We start from the raw sequence: 26568 nt of genomic DNA, 5'->3' as shown, positions 1-26568 counted from the left end.
AAAAATAAATAAAATTTAAAAGAATTTAAGAGACTTCCAGTTAAGATGGTGGCATAGGAACCACACCAAAGCAGCCTAGGGGAGAAAAAGCCAAAGAAGAATTTAAAAGAAAAAGAAAGAGATGATCTGAAGTTTCTTCCCACCTCCTGGGAAAAGAAACATTTTTTTAAGCTGCATTCTTTGAATGCAGAAGAGAGCACTAAATGCTTATTCTTTCCCTTTAAAAAATTCCATGGAATTTGATTTCTCAAAGTCCCTCTGCATAAACAGACACCAGCAGAAATGGAAGTGATCAGCGACAGTCCTGCCGCCGCTGTGCTCACATGCAGTTTTCCTCCCTTGTCTCCCCCAATCCGGGTCACTTTCCCACCCTCCTCCTCTTCAAGTAAAAGCTTAGCACCTTTGTAAGCTCTAAATCCAGCGCTTCTAAGGCCCTGTGGTTCCCAGCAAGAAGGGTACTCTCTGCATCTGCCCAAGTGTACAGTGGGGAACAAAAAGGAGGGAGTAGGCCAGGCGTGGTGGCGCACGCCTTTAATCCCAGCACTCGGGAGGCAGAGGTAGGAGGATCATCATGAGTTTGAGGCCACTCTCAGACCACATAGTGAATTCCAGGTCAGCCTGGGCTAAAGTATAAAACAAAAAAACAAAAAGAAGAAAAAGGAGGAGGAGGAGGAAAGAAACAGAAGTCAGGGCAATCCATCCTTTTTTCCTTTCTTTTTTTTTTTTTTTTTTTTTTTTTTTGTCTTTGTGTTTACGGCTCTGGGAAATAGGCAGTTCCTTCATTAGGAAAAGTGGGTGAGAACAACAGAAAGGGTAATGTCAAGTAGGTCTTGCTCCCCTATGCCTGGCCCTATAGATGTTGACATTCACATCTTCATCCCGCTGGGCCAGCTCCAGCTGGAAGTACTGGGGCAGAAAATGCTGAAAGAAGCTCTGTGTCCTGTGCTCCTCTCTCATTTTGGCGGCCAGATAGACGGTGCCATGGGGTCCACACAGGTGCCGGAGGGTCCCCAGTAGCAGTGGGAAGGTAGGTTCCAGGTACACGATATCTGCGCCCAGTACCAGATCATAGTCTCCAGAGAAGACATGCTGGTCAATCCCCCAGGACAAGGCACAGACCTGTGCTCGGCCTCCAGATGGCACATTAGCATGGACGTTGCCCTGTATTTGCTCTAGGGCCAGAGGCAGGTCAGTGATGGTAACATCTCCCCCTGAGGGAGAGCAAGGAGGAGAAATGCAAGTCAGAGGGAACAACCAAGGGTTCCTGACTTCTGCCTGGAGAGTTTGGAGACCTCAACACCAAAAGGACGATGTCTGAACAGGCCAAAGTCCATGCTTTGGCTTAGCCGCCCCAACCCCAGTCTCACCCATGCCGCTCTCATTACTCTACATTCTACAACATCAACATTCTCTGCGAGCTAATCTTCAACTTTGCTGCCCAACATACAACAACGAGATGTCAGCAGAAGCCTAGGCAGGACTAAGCTGGAGATGAGCTGTGCACCCACTCCCACTGACACACCCATCTTCAGGGGCCTGGAAGGCTCCCAGGAGAGGTGACCTCAGCTGAGCTCTGGAGGGTAAGTAGAAGGTAGTTATGTGAGGCCTCCCAAGCAGAGACTAGTAAACACATGCACCGAGTAACGAAAGAGCCTGGCATACAGAAGAAAGGCTGCATGCTCGAAGATGTAGAAATGAGGAGGAAAGTGTCAAGACTTGAAACAAGAGGATTATAACAAGCTAAGGAGATTCAGGTCTGAAAGGGTAATAGTTTTAAGAGTAAAAGCAGGGGTCACCAGGGATGTAGCTCAGTTGGTAGAGTGACTGCCTAGCATGCACGAAGCCCCAGATTCTGGTTGGAGAGATGGCTTAGCGGCTAAAGCAATTACCTGTGAAGCCTAAGGACCCAGGTTCAGTATCCCAGAACTCACATAAACCAGATGCATATGGTGGCACACGTATCTCTGAAGTTCACTTGCAGTGGCTAAAGGTCCTAGTGTGCCCATTCTCTCTCTTATAATAAGTAAATAACTAATTTTTTTAAAGGCCCTAGATTCAATCCTCAGCACCACAAGCCTATGGTCCCAGCACTCAGGAGGGAGTAGCAGGAGGATCAGAAGATAAAGGCCATCCCCAGCTACACAGTGAGGTTGAGGCCAGCCTGGGATGCATGAAGCTTTGCCTCAAAAAAAAAAAAAAAAAAAAAAAATTTCAGGGCTAGGAAGATAGCTTAGTGGTTAAGGGAATTTATGTACAAAGCATGTTAGCCTGGGCAAAATTCCCAGGCTACTCACATAAGCCAGAAAAAAAAAAAAAAATGACACAAGCCAGGTGTGGTGGCACACACCTTTAATCCCAGCACTTGGGAGGCAGAGGTAGGAGGATTGTCTTGTGTTCAAGGCCACCCCTGAGACGCCATAGTGAATTACAGGTTAGCTTGGACTAGAGTGAGACCCTACCTTGAAAAAACAAAGAAAAAAACGACACAAACATCTGACATTCATTTGCAGCAACAAAAGGTCCTGGTGCACGGGCCTGGGTGTACACACACACACACACACACAGATAAGCCAATTTTGTTTTGTTTTATTTTCCAAGGAAAGGGTCTCGCTCTGGCCTAGGCTGGCCTGGAATTTACTATGTAGTCTCAGAGTGACCTTGAACTCATGGTGATCCTGAGTGCTAGGATTAAAGGCATACACCACCACACCTGGCTAAAACTTAAAAGAAAAAAAAAAACAGTGAAAGTGGGACGTAGTGGCACACGCCTTTAATCCCAGCACTTGGGAAGCAGAGGTAGGTGGATCACCATGAGTTCAAGGCCACCCTGAGACTACATAGTGAATTCCAGGTCAGCCTGGGCCAGAGTGAGACCCTACCTCAAAAAAAAAAAAAAAAAAAAAAATCAGTGGCATGAAACAGATGGCAACAAGAAAATAAATGAGATAGCCAAGTGTGATGGTACACACTTGTAATCACAACAGTTGGGAGGGGGAAGCAGGAGGAATGCTATGAGTTCCAGGCCAGCCAGAGCTACAAAGCAAGACCTGGTAGATAAATAAATAAGACGCCTCATATATAAAACTAATATGTATGATGGAGAATGGAATTTCAAATGGGAAAGTGTGGGGGTGGGGAGGGAGGGAATTACCATGGGATATATTTTATAATCATGAAAAATGTTAATAAAAATTTAAAAAAAAAAAAAAAACTAATATGTGCTACGGTGAAGCACCAAACAGGGGAAATGACATGAGTTGCTTGTGAGTCATGGTTGGGGAAAGTAATGGAGCACACCACATGGATGTCTCTGGCTAGTCTAGCCAAAAACAGGTCAGAAAGCACAAGGACCTTGAGGCAGGACTGTGCCTGAAGGTGTGAAGAGCAGCAGTGGGACTGGGCTGGGTGAGGGGAATGATTCCAGGGACTGAGTCATAAATTAAACCTTGTGAGAAGTCTGGGAGACTTGGCCTTCCATCCATGTGATATGGGAAGCAATGAGGGCTCTTACACAGAACTGCGTGTACTGAACATGCTTTAAGGGAAGAGCTTGGATGGCTGTGACCAAAAAAGCTGCAGAAGGGCAAGGCCAGAAGCAAGAAGACAGGAAAAAGACAGCTGCAATGACCAGGTGAGAGATGGTGTTGGCTTGAATTAGGGAACTAGCAATGGCTAGGAAGTGATCAGGGGGCTGGAGAGATGGCTCAGCAGTCAAGGTGCTTGCCTGCAAAGCCTAACAACCTGGGTTCAATTCCCCAGTACCCACATAAAGCCAAATACATAGTGGCACATGCGTCTGAGTCTGTTTGCAGCAGCTGGAGGCCTTGGCACACCTGTTCTTTCTCTCTCTCTCTCCTCACAAATAAATAAATAAAATATTTAAAAGAAATAAGAGAGCCGGGCGTGGTAGTGCACGCCTTTAATCCCAGTACTTGGGAGGCAGAGGTGTGAGTTTAAGGCCACCCTGAGATTACAGAGTTAATTCCAGGTCAGCCTGGACCAGAGTGAGACCCTACCTCAAAAAAAAAAAAAAAAAAAAAGAGAGAGAGAGAGAGAGAAAAAGCCGGGTGTGGTGGTGCACACCTTTAATCCTAGTATTGGGAGGCAGAGGTAGGAGGATCCAATGAGTATGAGGCCAACGTGAGACTACATAATGAATTCCAGGTCAGCCTGGACTAGAGTGAGACCCTACCTCAAAAAGAAAGAAAGAAAGAAGGGAAGCAGGTTGGAGAGATGGCTCAGAGATTAAGATGCTTGCCTGCAAAGCCTAGTGACTCAGATTCAATTCCCCAGTACCCATAAAGCCAGATGTGCAAAGTGACGCATACATCTAGAGTTCATTTGTAGCAGCTGGAGACCCTGGCACGGGCATGCTCATTCTCTCTCTCTTCTTTCCATCTGTCTCTGCTTGCAAATAAATAAATAAATAAATGTTTTTAAAAAGAAATAAGAGAATCGAGGTCATCAGCATAAAAGGACATGCGAAGGCACAAAGTGCAGGACTGCTCAGGAGGACGCACAGACAAAAGACAGGGTCAAAGGCTACTCCTGAGTGCTGGGGCACTCAAGCTTTCCATGGGGAGGATGAAAAGAGACCAACAAAAGAGAAGGGCAAAGTGTGCCAGTGAAGCAGGCAGAAACCAGAAGGGCGTTGCCCCAGAAAGCCAAGGAAGCTTCAAGGAGAAGGGAGTGTCAGTGTCAAGTGTAAAGTTAACTGACATGGACTGGAAACTGACTCCCAGGTTAGCAACCTGTATTTGGAAGTGAAGGGCGCAAGTGAGGGAGGGTGGCCTAGGGAAGCCAAACTGAAATGGATAGGAAAATGACGAAAGGAGAGGAACTACAGACAATGACACTGATTTCAGAGGTATTTTCCTTCAAAGTACAGCAGAGGAATGGTTAGTTAACCCCAGAGAGATGTAGGATCAAAGTTTTTCCTTGGATAAGAGGAATTACAGAAAATATGTGTGTGTGTGTGTGTGTGTGTGTGTGTGTGTGTGTGTATGCATGCGTGTGACAGACAGCGAGAGGGGTAGGGAGAATATGAATATAACCCCGAGAGAAAGAAAAAAATAATAATGCAGGGGAGATAAGGTAGGAGTTGCTGTAAGAGTTTCTTTCAGCAGGTGGAAAGGCTGGAAGTCTCAGGATGCACAGAGAGCGTGACCTTACATAATATGTCCATCTATAACAAGATGGCAGGCAGTTACTTACAGACATAAACAGTTAGATGAGTAGATGTGACAAACATGTGGACATTTGCTGAGAAAACAGAAACAATAAGAAGGTAGGAAATGGGCTGCAGAAATGGTTAATGGGTTAAAGGTGCTTGCTTGCAAAGCCTAACAGCCCAGGTTCAAATCCCCAGTACCCAGGTAAAGCCAGATGCACAAAGTGGCACATATGCCTGGAGTTCCGTTGCAGCGGCTGAAGGCACTGGTGTACCCATTCTCTCTCTCTCCTCTTTCTCTCTCTCTCTCTCTCTCTCTCAAATAAATGTAATTAATCAATTAAGCCAACAACACACACACAAAAAAAAAGGACAGGTGTAGTGGCTCACACCTCTGATCCCAGAGCTCAGGAGGACAGAAGTAGAAGGATCGCCATGAGTTAGAGACCACCCTGAGAGTACACAGTGAATTCCAGGTCAGCCTAGGCTACAGTGAAACCCTACCTTGAAAAAACAAATAATAAGAAGAAATAAAAATTACATCTTATATATGTATATGTAAGTATGTATGTATGTATGTGTGTGTGTGTGTGTGTATATATATATATATATATATACATATATACACACACACACATATACATATATATATATATATATATATATATATATATATGTATATGTATATGTATAATTTTTTTAAAGATAAGAGGGCTGGAGAAGTGGCTTAGCAGTCAAGGCACTTGCCTGTGAAACCTAAGGACCCAGGCTGTATTCCCCAGGACCTATGTAAACCAGATGCACAAGGTGGCACATGCATCTGGAGTTCATTTGTAGTAGCTAGAGGCCCTAGCATGCCCATTCTCTCTCTCTCAAGTAAATAAAAAGTAAATAAAATTTTTAAAAGGCCATCCTCCATGGGTCTTAAAAAAAAAAAAAAAAAAACAAAAACAAGGTAAGAAAGTCAGCTGAGGGTGCCCATAGCAGAAGAAGCATTCAAAGCATGAAGCGTAGGAAGATATGAAGCAGATAATTAGGAGAGTCAAAAAATAAATGGGCAAAGACAGTGTGATAGGCAGCTGGAGGGATGGCTTAATGGTTAAGGCGTTTGCCTGCAAAGCCAAAGGACCCAGGTTCTATTCCTCAGGACCCACATTAGCCAGATGCACAAGGGGGTACACACATCTGGAGTTCATTTGTAGTAGCTGGAGGCCCTGTCACACCCATTCTCTCTCTTTCTCTGTCAAATAAATAAAAATAAAAAAATATATTTTTTAAAAGTGTGATAGGCTAGCTGGGTAACTTTGAGACTGTCCTAGGCTCAGGGAAAACAAGAGGAAGATGAGTCCAGTCAGCACAACTAGGTAAGTACTAGGACAGGCTAAGCCAGCTGAGGCTGGGAGTCCCAAGGAAGCCATCCCTTAGAAGGGACCATCAAAGCAGGTTTGCAGAACTGACAAAAGGACTATACAGGGGATGGAGAGATGGCTTAGCGGTTAAGGCGCTTGTCTGCAAAGGCTAACAACCTGAGTTTAATTCCCCAGTACACACGAACAGCCAGATGCACAAAGTGGCACATGCATCTGGAGTTCTTTTGCAGTAGCTGGAGGTCCCAGCATGTCTATTCTTTCTGCCTGTCTGTCTTCTCCTGATCTTGCTCTCTGCTTGTTAAAAGAAAAAAATAAATCCTAGCACTTGGGAGGCAGAGGTAGGAGGATCACTGTGAGTTCGAGGCCACCCTGAGACTACAGAGTTAATTCCAGGTCAGCCTGGACCAGAGTGAGACCCTACCTCAAAAAAAAAAAAAAAAAAAAAAGAAGGGCTGGAGAGACGGCTTAGCGCTTAAGGCATATGCCTGCAAAGCCTAAGGACCCATCTTCCATTCTCCAGGTCCCACATAAGCCAAATGCACAAGGTGGCACATGCATCTGGAGTTCATTTGCAGTGGCTAGAGACCCTGGTGCACCCATTCTCACTCTCTCTCTCTCACTCTCTCTGTCTCAAATAAATAAATAAAATGTTTAAAAACTTTTTAAAGGGCAATACATAGCACAAAGAAGAAGGGGAGAAGAGACAAGAGAGGGAGGCAGGACATGGAAGTATTAGTTCCACTGCAAAAACAATAGGAAACCTGGGAAAAATTTGGGGTGGGGAAGGATGTAATGACTGTCACAATTTGCCTGTGGAGTGGTGTGGACAGAGGTTTAGGAGGCAGTAGGAGTCATAATGGGAAAACCAGTTGCACTAACTTTTGCAGTCTGAGCAAGTAATGCTAGGGGCTTGGGCTGGGGAACTGGTAGTGGGCATGGAGAAGCACAAGAAAAATCCAAGAAATAAATAAGTGTGTGTGTGTGTGTGTGTGTGTATCATACATACATACATACATACATATATATGCAAGAGGATACAAGTGAATGAGGAGGAGGGAGAGAGAATTGGCATTCCAGGGCCTTCAGCCTCTGTAATAGAACTCCAGATGTCTGTGCCACCTTGTGCGCACGTGCATCCTTGCACTCTCACGTCACCTTGTGCATCTGGCTTATGTAGGATCTGGAGAGTCTAACATGGGTCCTTAGGCTTTGCAGGCAACTGCCTTACCCAAAAAATCTAAGAGTTTTGTTTGTTTGTTTGTTTGCTTTGAAGTAGAGCCTCATTCTAGCCCAGGCTGACCTGGAATTCATTATGTAGTATCAGGGTAGCTTGGAACTCAGCAATCCTTCTATGTCTGTGTTGCAGTGCTGGCACTAAAGATGTGTGCCACTACACCCAGACCCAAGGATTTTACAAGATAAAATCCACAGGACTTAAATAATGGGTATTGGGATAAAAGCATTGACTTGTTAAATGATATCTAGGTTTTCTACTGGGTACATAGTAGTTTGATTCAGTATGATGGGGAAGCCATAGGGAGAAAAAGGTTTGGTGGGGAAGACCACATAAACTAATTTGGGCTTGCAAAGCTTTCCCATGGGCAAGCATGAAGACATTAGTAAGAATCCAGGGGCCTGGGCGTGGTGGCGCACGCCTTTAATCCCAGCACTCGGGAGGCAGAGGTAGGAGGATTGCCATCAGTTTGAGGCCACCCTGAGACTCCATAGTGAATTCCAGGTCAGCCTGGACTAGAATGAGACCCTACCTCAAAAAACAAAAAAAAAAAAAGAAGAAGAAAAAGAAGAAGAATCCAGGGGGCTGGAGAGATGGCTTAGTGGTTAGAGCATTTATTTGCCTGAGAAGCCTAAGGACCCACATAAGCCAGATGTGCATGCATCTGGAGTTCGTTTGCAGTGGCTAGAGGCCCTGGGGTGCCCATTCTCACTCGCTTTCTCTACCTCTGTCTCTAATAAATAAAAATAAATCTTTAAAAAAAAGAATCCAGATAATAAATTATAATGGAGTAGGGCTGGAGAAATGGCTTAGTGGTTATGGTGTTTGCCTGCAAAGCCAAAGAACCCAGGTTCAATTCCCCAGGACCCACATAAGCCAGATGTACAAGGGGGCACACACATCTGGAGTTCATTTGCAACAGCTGGAGGCCCTGGTGTGCCCATTCTCTCTCTCTCTCCCCCTGCCTATTTCTCTTTCTCTCAACTAAATAAAGAAAAGTAAATTATAGTGGACTAGCTAAACATAGTAGGAAGAGCAGCAGAGAATTGTGCAAGTGTTAAGGATGCAGGGATGGCCAATTTCTGACATGTGAAAGAACACAAGAAGAGATAACACCCAGATTTTTTATTTATTCGTTTTTCAAAGTAGGGTCTCACTCTAGCTCAGGCTGACCTGGAATTCACTACATAATCTCAGGGTGGCCTCGAATTCACAGTGATCCGCCCACCTCTGCCTCCGAAGTGCTGGGATTTTTACATGGGGGTAAGAAACAGTTGCTGATCAATGCGCATGTGAAGGTGGGTGCTTCTATCCATGCAGACACCTCTTCTTCCCTTTTAAGGTAGCTTTCTGACTCATCCACCCGTCCTTCAAGGAAAAGTTGCTGTTGCCACTCCCTCCTTCCTTTATGACACACTTCAATTCCTCACCTGACCTAGCTTCTTCCCCTTGACAGATTCCCAAGAAGTCAAGACAGACCTGCCTAGTGAAGGTGCCACAGCACTCCCACAGTTCTCCCCTAGCCCACAACCTCCTGGAAGAGCAAATTCTTCTTATTCACTGTCAAATCCTCAATATCTAGCATGATTCCTGGCACAAAGAAGACTTAGAACACACGTTGGGATGAATGTCTGCCTCTGGAAAGACTTCCCTCAATGTGACCTAGTTCTGTCCCTATGAACAAGACATCCTAATGTGATTTCATAAGTGTTTGTAAATGAGTGTTGTCACTGTGGGGTTTTGTCTGCTCCTGAGATTACAAACTAAGAAACCTTTTAGTTACTGGCTGTTTATAAGACTGAAGTTCAGTCTCCCTTACCCTATCTTTTCCCAAGTCGGGTTTTTTAAAAATAATTTTTATTATTTTATTTATTTATTTGACAGAGAGAAAGAGGGAGAGAGAGAATGGACGTGCCAGGGCTCCAGCCAGTGCAAACGAACTCCAGATGCGTGCGCCCCCTTGTGCATCTGGCTTACATGGATCCTGGAGAATTGAACATGGGTCCTTTTCTTTGCAGACAAGTACCTTAACTGCAAAGCTATCCCTCCAGCCCAAGTCGGGGTTTTTTAATTACTGTCCCTACTTTTAGGAAAACACATCCTACCCACCTCAAAAAAAAAAAAAAAAAAAACCTCATAAACTTGTTTCTTCTGGCAATACAAATTTTAGGGGTCTAGCTGTGTATGGAGGCACACATCTGTAATCCCAGCACTGGGAAAGTACAGGCAGGAGAATGGCTGAGTTGAAAACCATTCTAGACTACATAGTAAGACTGTCTCAAAAAAAAAAAAAAAAAAAAAAAAAGCTGGTCATGATGACAGAAGCAGTCATCTCAGTACTTGGGAGTCAAGGCAGAAGAAAGAAGATAAACAAAAACAAAAAGAATTGTCTGTGAGATTTGACACCCACAGGTGGCTTCCGCCTACAGAACACCCCCATAGATGCATTTATCTAACAGAACAATGTTCAAAGGGGGCTTTAAGCAGCTGCATTCTCTACGAAACTGCAAAGAGGTAGAGACAATTCCCTCTAAAAGGCCTGTCTGATTTTTATTTCCTATCCCCAAAGCAACTCTCCTGGGTGTTTTGAACGCCAGTTAAGGCTGTCGGCCACACAGAAGAGTGAGGAGTTAGTTAAAAGGAAAGGACTGGGCTTGAGCTCAAAACCCTCCCCTCTCCAGGAATCCACGTAGCACTAAACCTCCCCCACCCCCACCACGATGCCACCTCACGCACCCTGCAGCGCTGCCAAGATTCCCACGATGCCCGTCCCCGCGCCCAGTTCGATCACCTTCTTGCCTCGAAAATCCACATTTTGTCTCTCGAAATACTTGCACAGACTCAGAGCCTAAGAGAGAGAGAGAGAGAAAACATCTATTGCCGCGGGGATGGCTCCGTATGGGAGAGGTGGGGTCGAAGCTCTGTACCTCCTGGGGACCTTCCCTCGCAATTCCTCACCGCATCCCACACTCGCGCCGCCACCCCGAGGCGCGACCCAAAGTTTTGCGTGATGCTCAGCTCGTGTCCACAGAAGCAGAACCGGCTGTTCTCCGAGTAAGAGTCGGTGAAGAGCCCGAGCTCCCGAGGGAACACCGATTCGGGTTCGGTCTCAGAATCGCGGCGGGAGTTGGCCATCGGGCGGAGGGAGGACGGGCCCCAGGACCACGGCCAGCGCTCGGACCCGGGCTCGGTGCGGGGTGCAGGATGAGAGCCGCGGTCCGTCCAGGCTGCCCCGTGGCACCCGGCCCCGCCTCCCCAATTTACCCTGCTTCCTCCAGTTGGACTTCCTGGAGGTGATGAGGGACCGAGCCCCGCTTCCAAGAGCACACCCCACAGGACCCACATAGGACCACTCAGGTCAGGCCAGGCTGACGCGGCCTGAGACCAGGGCGGAGGAGAACCCGGGCTCGAGACCCACCGTGTCTCCGGGTGGAGGCGAGCCCCCAAATCCCCGTCACTGCGGGGCACACTCATGGCCGTAACCAGCCCAGAGACCCGGACCAGGCAGGGCCTCAGGAAAGAGGCCGGGACCCCCGGGTCGGACCCTCCAGTCCCGAGAAAGATGAGCCCGGGAGATGCGCTCTGCCCTCGCGGACCTCCCAGAACAGCTCAGCCGAATTTGTCCCTGCGCCTTTAAGAGGCGGGGTCTGCTTTCGTCATCATCCCGCGCCCCGGACCTCCAGTCTCCACGTGGACTCTGAGGAAGCCAGCGAGCCAGCATCATGGCGGGAGCGGAGGCTGGGAATGCGGCGGTAGCCGAGGCCCCGCAGCCTCAGAAGCGCTACTACCGCCAGCGCGCACACTCCAACCCCATGGCGGACCACACGCTGTGCTAGTGAGCGGGCCTGCCCGGGGGAGAGAGTAGAGGGCCGGGGTCTCAAGGCAGACTGGGAGAGCCACAGAACTGAGACCTGAGCGAGGACGTGAAATGGGCGGGAGGCTCGGATCCGTGACGTCGGTTGGGGGCGTGGCTCCGGTAGTTTGTCCTAGAGCGCAGTGCTAGGGGTTGTGTTGTTTTAGCCTAAGTCTAGGTAATGGTGCCAAGTCTAGGAAGAGAAAAACATGCTGCTGAGGGCTAGGGAAATGGCTTAGCAGTTAAGGCGCTTGCCGACAAAGCCAAAGGACCCAGGTTCAGTTCCCCGGTACCCACGTAAAGCCAGGTGGCGCACACTTGTGGAGTTTGCAGTGGCTAGTGGCCCCGGTGCACCCATTCTCTCTCTCTCTCGCTCTCTGCCACTTTCTCTCTCTCTCTCTCTCTCTCTCTCTCAAAATAAATAAATTAGGGCTGGAGAGAAGGCTTAGCGGTTAAGCGCTTGCCTGTGAAGCATAAGGACCCCGGTTCGAGGCTCGATTCCCCAGGACCCACGTTAGCCAGATGCACAAGGGGGCACACGTGTCTGGAGTTCGTTTGCAGTGGCTGGAGGCCCTGGCTTGCCCATTCTTTCTCTCTGCGCCCCTCTCTCTCTCTCTGTCGCTCTCAAATAAATAAATAAATAATAAACAAAATAAATAAATTAATTTTTTAAATGTTGCAAGTACTACTGAAACTACAGGTTATTTCTATCTTTTAATTTTGTTTGTTGGATATAACAAGACAAACATACTCACAATCTTGGTACCTTCCTACTCCATCCTCTTCCCACAGACCACATAAATAAAAGTGTAACCCAGTACCTTAGGTAGCCAGTCTCTGGCTAGGAACACATCAACCCTGAGAAATGGAGATTGGCAGGTCAGCATTCCTGGTCTCATGATGGGCCTGTGATTCACCCTGGGAGCCAAGGGGCTTTCTATGGTGTCTTCCAGTGGTCAGAGGGCCCTCTCTGTTGCAGGTTTCGAAAAATCTACTTCCCACCCTCACACAACCAGTAGCCCTTCTGAAATGGTATCACCAACCTTCTCATATGTCATGTCTTCCCAATAGCCCTGTAAAGCCAGAGGAGATGGATTGGTCTGAGCTATACCCAGAGTTCTTTGCTCCACTCACTCAAAATCCGAGCCATGATGACCCGAAGGACAAGAAAAAGAAGCAAGCTGAGGCTCAAGTGGAGTTTGCAGACATCGGCTGTGGTTATGGTGGCTTGTTAGGTAATGCTTCGTGCCTCTCTCTGGACAAGCAGAGGCCAAGGTTCTGCCATCTCAGCAGATCGGTGGGGACCATAGTTGACCTTTTGGATCAGACACTGGTGACATCAGAGCCTATGCTTTCTCTCTACTCTAGGTCTGTGGCCTTTGCCCTGGAGAAGGTGGGGGAGGCTACCTCAAGTCCCTCTTAGAACCTGGGTTGTCCTGTCTGGCTCCAGTTCCTGCATGAGCCATTTCACCTGCTCTGTGCTGGGTCAGTAAGCTGGTCAGCACAAGCGTCAGAGATCAGCCACTGTGGCCACTGATCCTGAACTGTCTTTCTCAGGGATTCCACCACCACCTCTCACCTGCCCCCTCTCTTACCAGTACACATTCTTTCTGCTCCACTCTCTTGTTTTGGGATTCCTCTTACATTGTTTGTCTTGTCCCGGCCATGCATGACAACACACTTCCATAGTTTTAGATGTCCCCACACAGGTAGCTGCCTAAAGTAGAGGAGGAATATGTTACTTGGAGGTGGAAAACTTTGACTCAAGTTTCAGCTCTCCTCTTTGTTAATTGTATGATCTTGAGCATTTCTGAGCCTCACTTTCCTCATCTTCACAGTCTACCAAAGACAACGATTGAGTGAGACCCTGTATGAAGTCCTTGTAAAAACCCTAAAGTAATTGCAGATTGTGCCTGTAATGACAATTTTTGTATCTTCCTTGTCTCTTCTGCAGAGATCTATCCATATAAATATCTCTGCCCCCACTTCTGACTTCAGTAATTGCTAATTGAAGCCTTCATTCTTATGTTAACCTCTTTGCACTTCTGCAAGTATGAGATTGATGATCCTATTGCTATTTCTGTCTCCAGTGGAACTGTCTCCACTCTTCCCTAACACTCTGATTCTGGGTCTGGAGATTCGGGTGAAGGTGTCGGACTATGTACAAGACCGGATTCGGGCTCTACGTGCAGCTCCTGGAGGTGGCTTCCAGAATATTGCCTGTCTCCGCAGTAATGCCATGAAACACCTTCCTAACTTCTTCCGCAAGGGCCAGGTGGGAAGCAGCAGTGGTGGGTTCAGCTGGTAGGCAGATGGAGCATGGTGGTTAGTTGCTCATAACAAACCCTGTTGGTACATGTCTACCTCACAGCTGACAAAGATGTTCTTCCTCTTCCCTGACCCACATTTCAAGCGAACAAAACACAAGTGGAGAATCATCAGTCCTACACTGCTGGCAGAATATGCCTACGTGCTGAGAGTTGGGGTGAGTTTGAAAGAAAAATAATGTGAGTAGTTTACCCAGGAGACCATCATTCAGTATTCGTTGTGGGGGCATTTAGGTATCACACCATCATTTACATCATCATGTCACTGCTCAGTTGCATGCAGCCTCTGTTTAGAATGACCTTGCTTATACAGGGCCTGGTATATACTGTAACAGATGTGCTGGAGCTACACCAGTGGATGTGCACCCACTTTGAAGGGCATCCACTGTTTGAGCGTGTGCCTCTGGAGGAGCTGGTAAGTAGGATAAGACCCATTCCAGATCGGTGGTGTAGTCTTTGAACCTGACTTAGGATAGGGAAGATGGGAATCTTGAGACCCAGAGCAGTCTGAAAGGTGGCCAGGGATATACTGGACCCTTCTTCCCCAGAGTGAAGACCCAATTGTGGGACATCTAGGCACTTCAACTGAGGAAGGAAAGAAAGTTCTACGCAATGGAGGAAAAAATTTCCCAGCCGTCTTCCGAAGAATACAGGACCCCATCCTCCAGGCAGTGACCTCCAACCCCACTGTGCCTGGTTACTGACTGCTCAACCCATCTTCCAGAGACCGGAAAGGAGACCACCACCTCCACCCCAGCTGTGAGACTGGGCTCTCTCCAAGAAGTTGGGGTACAGCCTGTGTTCATGCCATTCCTGGCTCCTCTTACCTTCTGGCCCCTCCCCTGCCAACAGAAAACAGAGCTGACTGGGAAGGTCAAAGGACCTTGGACCAGAGGAATCTTTGGAGAGGTGTGGGGTCTTGACCTCCCCCAGCACTGTCCTCTTGTTTCTCCTCAGCTAGAGAGAAGAATGCAATGGTCCACTTTCTGAACTGTCTGCTTGGCTCAAATGTACCATCGCTTATGTTTACTTTGCAGTCCTGAGGATAAGATGTGCATGCCCACGTGCCCATGCTGCTATTTCTCAGGAAAGACCTGGGTGTGTATCACATGCCTCCTCTCATCTGCCTACCTTCAACTGACCTGGGCAATCTGTGTTCCCTTTATTGTCGCTGTCACTGGAGGGCAAGGGAGCAGAGACCCTCACTTTTTTCATATTGACCTTTGATTGCTGAACTTCAGGACTGACTGGCACACAGCCTAATTAGGGTGATGAGAGGACTGTTAAGGGAGGGGAGGACGAGGGGAGAAGTAGAGAACTAAACTGGAGGAGTCTTATTTTTTATTTTTTTTGTTTTTCAAGGTAGGGTCTCACTCTAGCCCAGGCTGACCCGGAATTCACTATGGAGTCTCAGGGTGGCCTTGAACTCTGGGCAGTCCTCCTACCTCTGCCTCCCAAGTGCTGGGATTAAAGGCGTGCGCCACCACGCCTGGTTTTATGTGTTATTTAGTATACGTAGTTTGTGTATGTGAATTGTGTATGTGGTGCATGCATGTTTGTGTGCATATACATGTGCACAGACACACACGTGTGAGGAATGCAGAGAATATCAGGTGTTCTTGCTGTCTTTTGGTTAGACTGGCTGACCAGTGAACCTCAACGATACTGTCTGCCCAACTCAGGGCTGAGGTTACAGACATGTGTGACCATGCCCAGCTTTTGCATGTGGCTTTGTATGGTCGCTAGGGAATTGAACCCTGGCTGGCAGGCTTCATAAGGAAATGCTTTTAACCACTGAACCATCTCCCCAGGCTGACTGGGAATTCTATAGTTCCAAGCTGACCTTGAGCTCACATTGATCCCCTACCTTTGCCTCCTGAGTGCTGGGATTCAAGGTGTGTACCACCACACTAGGAAATATCCAGCCTTTTTTGTTTGTTTTTCTAAGGTAGGGTCTCACTCTCTCTAGCCCAGGCTGACCTGGAATTCACTATATAGTCTCAGACCTCAAACTCACAGAGACCCTCCTACCTCTCCCTCCTGAGTGCTGGGATTAAAGATATGTGTCACCATGCCCAGCTAATTCCAGATATATATATATATGATATTTTTAAGCCAGGTGTGGTGCCACTCACCTTTAGTCCCAGCACTCAGGAGGCAGAGGTAGGACGATTGCTGTGAATTTGAGGCCACCTGAGACTAATTCCAGGTCAGCCTGGTCTAAAGCAAGACCTACCTTGAAAAGCCAAAAAAAATAATAATTTTTTTAAATAGTTGTATTTATATTCCACAATTTGTTCAAATACTTGTTTCTGATAAACTTTCTACAGGATGTTTTTAACAAATTCTTCACATGGTGTCTTGACTGTGTACTTCAGGAAAATCGTTGTTTTTAATAGCTTAATTTGTACTAATGGGATGGCAGGTAGTCACATGCAGTCCATGTGGGATTCCAATGTGACATTTAGTGAGGTTTTTTTTTTTTTTTTTTTAAATATGGAACGCTTCACGAATTTGCGTGTCATCCTTGCACAGGGGCCATGCTAATCTTCTCTGTATTGTTCCAATTTTAGCATGTGTGCTGCCGAAGCAAGCACGTTAGTGAGTTTTCTGATGTGGACCATCCCTTTGATGCTGAGGGTATTGCATCTGTGGAAAGAAGGAACTGTAGATTTGGATTACTGATCTCTGCATCTTCCAGGTTTTCTGTGTTATCTTCCCAGTTAATGTGGAACCTTGTGACTCTGGGATTAGATGCCAAAATGTTCCTTTGAAGCTTAGAAAACTCTGGCTTTACTGGTGGAGTTTCCCTTAATTGTTTCAGTATATTCATTATTTACATAATAGCCAACTCTAATAAATTCCTGACCTTCATAGGTGCAAGTAATTAGCACAACTGTTACACCCACTGCGTCTGCATCTGGAATGAGTCCTGGGCTAGGTGCATGAGCCTGAAACACAAACATTGTCTCCTGGCAGGAACAGGGCCCACTAAAACAGAGTCTAAAACTTGGTCATATTCTTCACTTTCTGCGGAGCCCACATAGATAATTTTCCATTCCAAGTCTTCAGACAGGTCCTCGATGAACTTGAAGGTGATCTGGAAGGGGTTGTAGAAGGGAGACGGCTTGTCCAGCACCACTACATTGTTCACCTGAACCTTTGCCATATTTTGAAGAAAACAATGGGCTCGGGCCTGGCGCCCCTCCATCCTGTCCCCCACCGCCGCCAATCCCCGCCTGCCACCCCACACTGAGCCAAGCCGAGCCACAGCACTAAATAAATAAAGTTTAAGAGAATATTTCCATATTTAAAACTTCTTTTATTTATTTGAGAGAGAGAAAGAGGCAGGTAAAGAGAAAGAATGGGCACACCAAGTCCTGCTGCTGCTGCAAATGAACTCCAGAAGCATGCGCCTTCTTGTGCACCTGGCTTACGTGGGTCTTGCTTGGGGAATCAAACCTGGGTTCTTTGCCCTATGTAGGCTAGCACCTTAAGGGTTAAGTCATCCCTCCAGGCCAAAAAAAAAGAGAATGCCAGGGCCTCAGCTACTACAGTCAAACTCCAGATACTTGCACTATTTATTTATTTGTTTATTTTGGTTTTTCAAGATAGGGTCTCACTAGCTCAAGCTGACCTGGAATTCACTATGTAGTCTCAGGGTTGCCTCGAACTCTGAGCAATCCTACCTTTGCCTCACAAGTGCTGGGATTAAAGGCGTGCACCACCAGCCCGGCCTTTATAAACTTGTTTTTTTCTGGTCTTGCCTCACTTTTGTGCATCTGGCTTATGTTGGATCTGGAAAGTTGAACATGGGTCCCTAGGCTTTGCAGCCAAATGCCTTAACTTCTAAGCCATCTCTCCAGCTCTAAAAAATATTTTTGTATATTTATTTGCAAGCAGAGAGATAGAAACAATGGGCATGCTTCCAGTTACTGCAAACTAACTCCAGACATGTGCCAGTTTGTGCATCTGGCTATATGTGGGTACTGGAGAATTGAACCCGGGTTGTTAGATTTTGCTGGCAGGTGCCTTAACCACCAAGCCATCCCTCCAGCTCTAAAAAATATTTTTGTTTATTTATTTGCAAGCAGAGAGAGGAGGTGTGCCAGGACCCCTGCAGCATGCTGAAGATGAACTCCAGATGTATGCACCACTTTGTGCTGCTGGCTTTGTGTGGGTACTCAGGAGTTGAATCCAGGCCTGAAGGCTTTGCAGGCTAGCACCCTGTGAGCCACCACTCCAGTCCCATGTCCAGGGTTGTTTTTGTTTTTGTTTTTTTAATAGGGTCTCACTGTAGCCCAGGCTGACCTGGAATTTGTAGTTTCAGGGTGGTCTTGAACTCTCAGCGATCCTCATGCCTCTGCCTCCCAAGTGCTGGGATTAAAGGCATGCACCACCACACCTGGTCCATGTCTTCTAGCTTTTTATGTGGACAGCGGGGATTGAACTCGAGTCCTCATGCTTGTGCAGCAAGTCTGTTACCTACTGAGCCATCTCCCCTGTTCCTGAGCTGGAGGATTCTGTGGCTCAAAATGGAAAGATCCGTTGAACAGAAAGGTATCCACAGAACTCTGAGTCAACTTGGGATTCAAGGATGAGCTTAGTTAGCCTTTATTCCACTTAAGGTCCCAGAGAATATCTCTACACTTCTCTACTTTGTAAAAAGCTCCTTCATAAGCCGGGCATGGTGGCGCATGCCTTTAATCCCAGCACTCAGGAGGCAGGGGGAGGAGGATTGCCATGAGTTCAAGGCCACCCTGAGATGACAGAGTTAATTCCAGGTCAGCCTGGGCCAGAGTGAGACCCTACCTCGAAAAAACAAAAAAAAAAAAAAAAAGCTTCTTCGTGGGGCTAGAGAGATGGCTCAGCAGTTAAATGGAGGTTGCTTGTAAATCTTGATGGCCCAGATTCAATTCCCCAGTACCCACAATGCCAGATCACAAAGTGGCACATACATCTGGACTACATTTACGGTAGCAAGAGGCTCTGGCTAGCCCATACCGCTCTCCATCTGCCTCTTTCTCAAGTAAATAAATAAAATATTTTTGTTGTTTATTTTAAAAAGCTCCTTCAAGCTGGCCATGGTGGCACACATCTTTACTCCCAGCACTCGGGAGGCAGAGGTAGGAGAGTGGCCTTCAGTTGGAGGCCACCCAGAGACTCCATAGTGAACTCCAGGTCAGCCTGGGCTAGAATGAAACCCTACCTCGAAAAATCAAAATAATAAATTAAAGCTCCTCCATTTTTGTTCTTTAAACTCCAGTTCTATGGCTGGAAGGAGGGGGCTTTTGAGCTAAAAGACCTTTCTCTAAGAAAGGTGAAGGTGCCGGGAGTCGTTTTAACCCATTAGCCCATACTATCTATACAGTGGGGAGAGAAAGGGGTAGCTGGTTCAGGAAAGTTCTCACAAAGACAGAAGGGGCAGCCCAGTGAACAGAATTTGGGACCGGTGCATTGTGCCTCTACCTAGTTTTCCATCTTGCAAGGAGTTGGAAGACGGATTTGAAGGGACTTGGCTTCCTTAGGAATTAGTGGGAATACCAGGGATTGTCTCCTGTAATCCATTCTAAATAGCCATTCCCGGGAAAAGACCCTTAGGCGGCTGGACCAGGGCATTAGCACTGGAGGAGCCCGGCCTCCCTTGAAGGTCATTGCAACACAACCAAAGGAGCCAGTAAAGTTCCAGCCCCGCCTACTGTCCCTCCGTGCTGATCTCTCCCGGGACCCCTCGCCGGGCGGATTGGCTGAGGATCTTGCAGAGGGGGTGTCATCACCTCCTCAAGGGTTAAATAGGGGAACAGGCAAGATGCTCCCGAGAAGTGCTCTCTTGAGCGGGCTCCCTGAATTTAACCATGACCCAGACTGTTAAACTGGCCTCCAGAGTGTTCCACGGAATCCGCTGGTCTCCACGGTTGATTGCCTCCCTGGGTTCGCGAGGCTCCAATTCAGCCCTCCCAAGCTTGAGGGGCATCCCGGGTCCCTCCATGCCTAGCTTCCTGGCTGAACTTTTCTGCAAAGGGGGGCTGTCCAGGCTACATGACCTGCAGGTAGGAGGGACGAGGTTCTAGCTGTCTTTAATGAGGGCAGACTAGTGCAGAGCGCAGGAGTGAATGCTAGTAAGAATGGATGGTGGCGGCGCACGCCTTTAATCCGGAGGCTGAGGTAGGATGGCAGTGAGTTCGAGGCCACCCTAGGATTGAATTCCAGGTCAGCCTGGGCTAACATGAAACCCTACCTCGGGGGAGGGGGTGCGGGGGGAAGATACCCATGGGTTATGAAAAAGGAAAGTTTGGGATTAGAGGAGGTGAGCTGTACTGCCCCGGAGTCCATTCCAACATCCAGCAAAGCGTTGTACTCTGGCTGTTCAAACACCTGGGATGCCGTGCAGGTCTGGGGCAAGCGCTTGAGAGAGAAGGAAGCAGGCGATAGGGCTCGCTTCAAGCGACGCACTCCTCGATGTTTTACTGGAGGCTGGTTCTGAGATGCAGTTTAAGAAACCCTTTGAGGAATTTCTCCACATGGGCTAAACCCAGGTGACCAAAGATGCCGCCTGCTTTATGCAAAGTTCCTCTGTTTCGCCCATCCAACTTAAACGTTAATGGGATGAGAGAAAAAGATTGTAACATCAGGGCCGTTTACGAATCCCTCTTCCAAAGTCTAGCCAAAGCCCTCTGAAGCCCAGCTGAGAGTCCCCAGCCCAAGTGTCTGCTGGGTGGGTTTTCCAGGTGCAAGGCGCTGCGCGCTTCGGGCCAGTGTGGTCGGCCAGCTTCGGTACACTGCGCACGGTGTACGTGGCCGCCCCCGCACTGGTGGAACAGGTGCTGCGACAGGAGGGTCCTTGTCCCGAGCGTTGCAGCTTCTCCTCTTGGGCGGAGCACCGTCGCCGCCACCAGCGGGCTTGCGGGCTGCTCACCGCGTGAGTCCTCTCGGCCTGGGCCCATAGCTCCCCACCCCACCTCCCCCCTCCGTCCCATCCCGACCCTCTCCTGCGGAGGGTCACGACACGACCTGTCCGGTGGCTTGAAGGAGGTCGACAGTTTCCATCCCCCTTTTCTGGCAGCTTCAGGTTCTAGGGTGTGTTCGGTCCATACTCGGGTTGAGCCCGGTCCTCGCCCCCGCCCCCGCCTCCTTATAGTTCGAGCCTAGAATCCTGGGAACCGGCGGAAGGGCTGAGAATTCTTGAATCGGGGTAGAATGTAGCGTCTGTGACTCAGGTTACCTGGGAATCCACCACCTCCCCCCTCGCCCCGGTCAGGAACTGGGTAAAGAGGAGGAGGATGGACGCTGAGCGCAGGCAGGAGCAGTTTCTCTCCCCGGAGGCAGCAGGCGCGGTGCCCAGGCCACCCCGCCTCCTCCGCGCGCACGCACGCCGCCCTGATGCGCCCTCTGGGCACCCCGCAGGGAAGGTGGGGAATGGCAGCGGCTCCGCAGCCTCCTGGCCCCTCTGCTCCTCCGGCCTCCAGCGGCCGCGGGCTACGCTGAGACCCTGGACAGTGTGGTCCGTGACCTTGTGCGACGACTCAAGAGCCAGCGAGGACGTGGCACCGGCCCGCCGAACCTGGTTCGGAACGTGGCAGGAGAGTTTTACAAGTTTGGACTGGAAGGTATCAAAAATAAATAAATAAAGAAGGAAGGGAGGGAGGGAGGGAGGGAAAGAGGGGAGAGGAGAGGAGAGGAGGGGAGGGGAGGGGAAGGAAGGAAAGGAAAGAAGGAAAGAAAGGAAGGAAGGAAGGAAGGAAGGAAGGAAGGAGGGAGGAGGGAGGAGGAGGAGGAGGAGAGGAAGGAGGAAGGAAGGAAGGAAGGAAGGAAGGAAGGAAGGAAGGAAGGAAGGAAGGAAGAAAGAAAGAAAGAAAGAAAGAAAGAAAGAAAGAAAGAAAGAAAGAAAGAAAGAAAGAGCCGGGTGTGCTGCACGCCTTTAATCCCAGGACTTGGGAGGCAGAGGTAGGAGGATTGCTGTGAGTTCGGGGCCACCCCGAGACTATACAGTGAATGCCAGGTCAGCGTGGACTAGAAGGAAGAAAAGAAAGGCAGGTATAGGTGGTACCCGCCACCCACCCTCGACGCTGGGGCCTAACAGCGCCCCCTCTCGGCCAGGCATAGCCGCGGTTCTGCTGGGGTCGCGCCTGGGCTGCCTGGAGGCCGAAGTACCCCCGGACACAGAGACCTTCATCCGTGCAGTAGGCTCGGTGTTTGTGTCCACGCTGCTGACCATGGCGATGCCCAGCTGGATGCACCGTCTTGTGCCCGGGCCCTGGGACCGTCTTTGCCGAGACTGGGACCAGTTGTTTGCCTTTGGTAAGGCACAAAACTGAGAGGGATGTGGGGGAGGGGTCACAAAGCTACGTAGGAGAAGCTAGGCATCCTTGTGGCTTCTCGTCCAGCCCAGCAGCACGTGGAGCAGCGAGAGGGTGAGGTGACCATGAGGAGCCCGGGAAAGCCTACGAAGGGCCCGTCGTCTGGGCCTCACCTAACCTACTTCCTTTTTCGGGAGAAATTGCCTCTTCAGTCCATCGTGGGGAATGTGACAGAGCTGTTACTGGCTGGAGTGGACACGGTAAGGTTCTTCCTCCGTGCTGTGAGCCCCACTTTCAGAATGTAAGCTCCCCAACCTCCGGAGACACTTTCTGGATTCAGGGACTCCACTCTGGTCGTGTAGACCAGCGTTGCTTTAGTACCTCCTTGCTCCCAGGCTGCCCCTACTCCACCCTTTTACCTGGCTTGCAATGCCTAGCACCTGAGATGTCCTCACCTATTCCCCCAGGTCTCCAACACGCTCTCCTGGGCCCTCTACGAGCTCTCTCGACACCCTGAAGTGCAGTGCGCACTCCACTCTGAAATCACAGCTGCCCTAGGCCCTGGCTCCTGTGCCCGCGTCCAATCCACTGCTCTGTCTCGGCTGCCCCTGTTGAAGGCTGTGGTCAAGGAAGTGCTAAGGTGAGGGGGGAAGGAAGGGAAGCACTAGCGAAAAATGTTAGGATGGGGTTGAGGAAGCAGATAGTGTATGGAAGCAGGGAGTGAGAGGAGAGAAAAATGGCATTTGCTCTTGGCTGAACCTTAGAAGCTGGAGGTAATTTAGGAGGAGCCTATGAACTCATCTTGCCGTTTCCATCTTGTTTTATGACTTAGATTGTACCCTGTGGTACCTGGAAATTCCCGTGTCCCAGACAAAGATATTCATGTGGGTGACTATGTCATCCCTAAAAATGTGAGTAGACTCTTTTGCGGAGCCATTCATATCTTGGGTCCTAATCCTGTTCTCAGACACTCCCCCAAAGGCCTTCCAACTCTTCCTTTAACCTCAGTGTCTCTCTCTAGGATATAATCCCTCTAGGATATAGAGCAGGAGAGAGAGAGTTCATTACCAACCAGAATCTATTTTTGTCTCAGTCCACTGATCTTTTTTATGTTCCCCTATCCTATATTACAGGACCCAAAATGATGTCTTTGTTGTTGTTGTTGTTGTTTTGGTTTTTCAAGGTCTCACTCTAGCCCAAGTTGACCTGGAATTCACTATGTAGTCTCAGGGTGGTCTCAAACTCACAGTGCTCCTCATGCCTCCTAAGTGCTGGGATTAAAGGCGTGTGCCACCACCGTTGACATGATGTCTGTGTTGTTTTGTTTTTGGAAGGACAGTACTAAGAACAGGGTCTTGAGCTAGAAAAATGGCTCACTACTTGCCAAGACTGCCAGCCTGGGTTCAATTCTGCAGTACCCACATAGTCAGGTACACAAAGTGGCACATGCATTTGGAATTTATTTGCAGTGGCAGGAGGCCCTGGTGTGCCTAAGCTCACTTGCTTTCTTTTAAATTAATTTAAAAAAGAAAGTACAGGGTCTTGTTATGAGCCCAGATTGGCCTTAAACTCACTGTCCTCCTGCCTCTATTTCGTGAGGGTTGGAATAAAAGGTGAGGGCCACACACCTGGCTACCAAACTGATAAGTTTGTGTTCATCTTTCACCAGACACTGGTCTCTCTGTGTCACTATGCTACTTCAAGGGACCCTTCCCAGTTCCCAGAGCCAAATTCCTTTCATCCAGCTCGTTGGTTAGGGGAGGGTCCAGCCCCCCACCCTTTCGCATCTCTTCCCTTTGGCTTTGGCAAGCGCAGCTGTATGGGGAGACGTCTAGCAGAGCTGGAGCTGCAAATGGCTTTGACTCAGGTGAGTAATCTAGATTTTGTACCATCCTGACTAGAAATACCCAAACTCTCTGAGGTTGGATGTTATACTCCTCTGACATAGAAAAAAAATATAAGACTCAACACTGGCTGGAGGGATGGCTTGGTGGTTAAGGCACTTGCCTGCAAAGCTAAAGGACCCAGGTTCAATTCCTCAGGACCCATGTAAGCCATATGCACAATGTGGCACATGCATTTGAAGTTCATTTGCAGTGGCTGGCTACCCTGACACACCAATTCATTCATATTCTCTCTCTCTCTCTCCCCTTCCCCCTTCTGTCACTTTCAAATAAACAATAAAATGTTTTTTTTTAAAGACTCAATAGATGAGCTGGAGTGATGGCTCAACAGTTAAAAGCACTTGCTTGCAAAGCCTGACTTCCCATGTTCAATTCCCCATTAACCTTGTAAAGCTAGATGCACAAAATGGTACATCTGTAGTTCATTTGCAGTGGCAAAAGCCCCTCCTGTGCCAATAAGTCCCCTGTTGACCACATGTACCATCCCCACATTAATCAGTCTGATACTAATAATGCTCTTTACCAACCAGTCTTCTTCACTTTCCAGATCTTGACACATTTTGAGGTGCTGCCTGAACCAGATGCTCCCCCAGTCAGACCCATGACTCGCACTGTCCTGGTACCTGAGAGAAGCATCAATCTACAGTTTGTGGACAGATAGTTCTGTGGACAGAGGCTGCCATCATCACTCTTTCTGTTCAGCTAGAGCTCTCCTTATTAGGCACAGGACAAAAGTCAGGCCTCACCCCCAAGACCCGTATATCTGAGCAAACTGCAGGAAGCAGGCCTAATCCATGTAAAGAACATAGTTGGCCTGACTCAGTGGGTCCTGAAAAAACCATGGTCCCTTCTTCTGCACAGTGCTTCTCTTGATCATCCCTCAAGGATCCGGATCAGATTTGAACCTCTCACTCAAGGACAAATTCAGATGCTAATAATCCTCGGTGGCCTGAGGAAGGATCCAATAACCACTGGTTTTCACCGGTGCTGCTAGCTAAGCATTTATCACAACATGAGCTAAGTGTGTATCTGCTCGGCCCCTGGTTGGTTCTCAAGTGACAGGATGAGGCCTATTGCTTACTGTTTTGTTGTTGTTGTTTTTTGGTTTTTGGTTGTTGTTTGTTTGAGACAGCCCAGACCTGGAACCCTTGCCTCATCTTCCCTAGTGCTTGGATTACAGATATGAGCCACCACCCTTAGCCTTATTTGACCTTTATATCCCTGTCCAGGTGACACCATACACACCTTCAGATTGAACCTGGCAGAAGGATGCACAGTTTACCAGGCTCTGTTCCCTTCCTTCTTTATCCGGCCAGTGGCAAGGGGACTCTGTCCTGGCCTGGCTTACAATAGTTTTAAAGCTTTCGTTGGCTCTCTGGCCACTAATAAGTAGGCTTTCCCTACCACTTAGTTCCCATCTTTGGGTCTGTTCCTTGTCCAGGCGTCTGTCTTTTTTATACTGAATTTTTAATAGTTATTAATAAAGTTTTTAAAATAAAAGTTTCAGCCTTGGCATTTGGCTTATTTTTCTCCTACTTCTGGCAAGATGCTGACCCCCTACCTCCCACGTTAGCTTCTGGGATCCTGGGAGCAACTCCTGCAACAATGGGAGATCCAGATGCCCCACCTGGGAGAGTGGTTTGTGATTGTGACAAACCCAGACCCATTTCTGTTGGTAGTTGGGATCAGCCAAGTCTGGCTTCGTGGAAGAGATTAAGTGGGTGGTGGGGAACAGTGAGAGTGATGGCTAAGCTGTAAAAGCAGTTGAGGAACTAAGGATTTGCAGAGATGGGCAGAAGTGGCTGACTTTGGTAAGAGTACTTTTATAACCTTTCTGTAATTTTCCCAGAACTGAAGGATATATAGAATGACCATTCTGTCCTGTCCGGAACAGTGATTCTAAGATAATTTCCTTCAGAGAAGTATAGGAACACAGGCGGGGGAGTCAGCTGAACAGGATGAAATTTGAATGTGAGAGTGGCCAGGAGCCCTAGGGCACTGAGGAACAGGGAAGGGTCTAGGCAAAGGAAATCTGTTTTCCCGAGTCAGCACTCTGGCCCCCAGAGGCTGCACACAGTACTCCCCTTGTGATGTCAGCACGCTGTCCAGCTCCTTCTGTTCCCGATAGATGACCCTCCCCGTGTCAGCACTGGCCTGCATCTCCTTTGCTCCCCCATTTCACTTAGCTGGATGTCGAGGTATCATTTGACATTACCTCTGCCCCCTGTCCTAGACATGGTTTTCTGACCACAGAAACTCTTGGCAGCCAGCAGGCCTTCTGTGGCAAGATGTAGATGGACAGAGCATATAGCCTATTCTACTGCACACTGAGTCGCTACCTCTGCTTTCCTATCACTAAACTCAACCTGACCCCAAATGACCTGGGTTTTAGTGGGTTTAAGCTTTAAGGGGT

The 26568-nt window shown here is 48.3% G+C and overlaps 4 protein-coding genes and 1 non-coding gene across 10 annotated transcripts in view; 2 read left to right on the top strand and 3 right to left on the bottom strand.

The window, feature by feature from the left end:
* Nucleotides 1–11410, bottom strand: part of LOC101612122 (EEF1A lysine methyltransferase 3) — a 33819-nt gene extending 22409 nt beyond the window's left edge. For 2 of the 5 annotated variants that reach the window (XM_045151955.1, XM_045151957.1), the window contains exons 1-2: nucleotides 11039–11410; nucleotides 10566–10622 (exon numbers count right to left, since the gene is read on the bottom strand). In XM_045151955.1, the coding sequence (XP_045007890.1) occupies nucleotides 10566–10622; nucleotides 11039–11248 (267 nt within the window). In that variant the 5' untranslated portion in view covers nucleotides 11249–11410. The other 3 variants (XM_004650505.2, XM_045151953.1, XM_045151954.1) reach the window with 3 other exon arrangements.
* Mettl1 (methyltransferase 1, tRNA methylguanosine) lies at nucleotides 10816–15755 on the top strand. Of its 2 annotated transcripts, XM_045151958.1 has the most exons (7): nucleotides 10816–11609; nucleotides 12699–12862; nucleotides 12996–13112; nucleotides 13718–13902; nucleotides 13999–14112; nucleotides 14268–14369; nucleotides 14503–15755. In XM_045151958.1, the coding sequence occupies exons 1-7, from the start codon at nucleotides 11497–11499 to the stop codon at nucleotides 14656–14658; spliced, it is 951 nt and encodes a 316-aa protein (XP_045007893.1). In that variant the 5' UTR covers nucleotides 10816–11496; the 3' UTR covers nucleotides 14659–15755. The 2 variants fall into 2 exon arrangements, with proteins under 2 accessions (XP_045007893.1, XP_004650097.1); XM_004650040.2 differs by lacking the exon at nucleotides 12996–13112.
* Nucleotides 15756–16444: 689 nt separating this feature from the next.
* Nucleotides 16445–16551, bottom strand: LOC123461806. The gene has a single exon (XR_006637871.1). It is a non-coding gene; the product is annotated as a U6 spliceosomal RNA (small nuclear RNA).
* LOC101618045 (histone chaperone ASF1) lies at nucleotides 16495–17130 on the bottom strand. The gene is given in 3 exon segments (XM_012948404.2): nucleotides 16495–16770; nucleotides 16772–16922; nucleotides 16925–17130. Coding segments are annotated over 3 exon segments (597 nt in total). The 5' UTR covers nucleotides 17124–17130; the 3' UTR covers nucleotides 16495–16523.
* Nucleotides 17131–19766: 2636 nt separating this feature from the next.
* Nucleotides 19767–25655, top strand: LOC101617739 (25-hydroxyvitamin D-1 alpha hydroxylase, mitochondrial). The gene is made up of 9 exons (XM_004650038.2): nucleotides 19767–20004; nucleotides 20683–20873; nucleotides 21359–21561; nucleotides 22052–22252; nucleotides 22339–22511; nucleotides 22719–22891; nucleotides 23084–23162; nucleotides 23921–24118; nucleotides 24703–25655. Exons 1-9 carry the CDS (start codon nucleotides 19810–19812, stop codon nucleotides 24814–24816), a joined length of 1527 nt encoding a protein of 508 aa, XP_004650095.2. The 5' UTR covers nucleotides 19767–19809; the 3' UTR covers nucleotides 24817–25655.
* Nucleotides 25656–26568: the final 913 nt, after the last annotated feature.

The sequence above is a fragment of the Jaculus jaculus genome, chromosome 6, assembly GCF_020740685.1.
Source record: "Jaculus jaculus isolate mJacJac1 chromosome 6, mJacJac1.mat.Y.cur, whole genome shotgun sequence".
Lineage (NCBI taxonomy): Eukaryota > Metazoa > Chordata > Mammalia > Rodentia > Dipodidae > Jaculus > Jaculus jaculus.
This window is presented reverse-complemented; position numbering and strand designations above follow the sequence as displayed.

Bases quoted from the DNA above. Each gene is read 5' to 3' on its own strand.
- Mettl1 (XM_045151958.1), top strand. From the start codon at position 11,497: ATGGCGGGAGCGGAGGCTGGGAATGCGGCGGTAGCCGAGGCCCCGCAG. The intron at 11,610-12,698 runs GTGAGCGGGCCT...TCTTCCCAATAG, and splicing joins GCGGACCACACGCTGTGCTA to CCCTGTAAAGCCAGAGGAGA. The intron at 12,863-12,995 runs GTAATGCTTCGT...TCTCTACTCTAG, and splicing joins TGGTTATGGTGGCTTGTTAG to GTCTGTGGCCTTTGCCCTGG.
- LOC101617739 (XM_004650038.2), top strand. From the start codon at position 19,810: ATGACCCAGACTGTTAAACTGGCCTCCAGAGTGTTCCACGGAATCCGC. The intron at 22,892-23,083 runs GTGAGGGGGGAA...TTTATGACTTAG, and splicing joins GTGGTCAAGGAAGTGCTAAG to ATTGTACCCTGTGGTACCTG. The intron at 23,163-23,920 runs GTGAGTAGACTC...ATCTTTCACCAG, and splicing joins ACTATGTCATCCCTAAAAAT to ACACTGGTCTCTCTGTGTCA.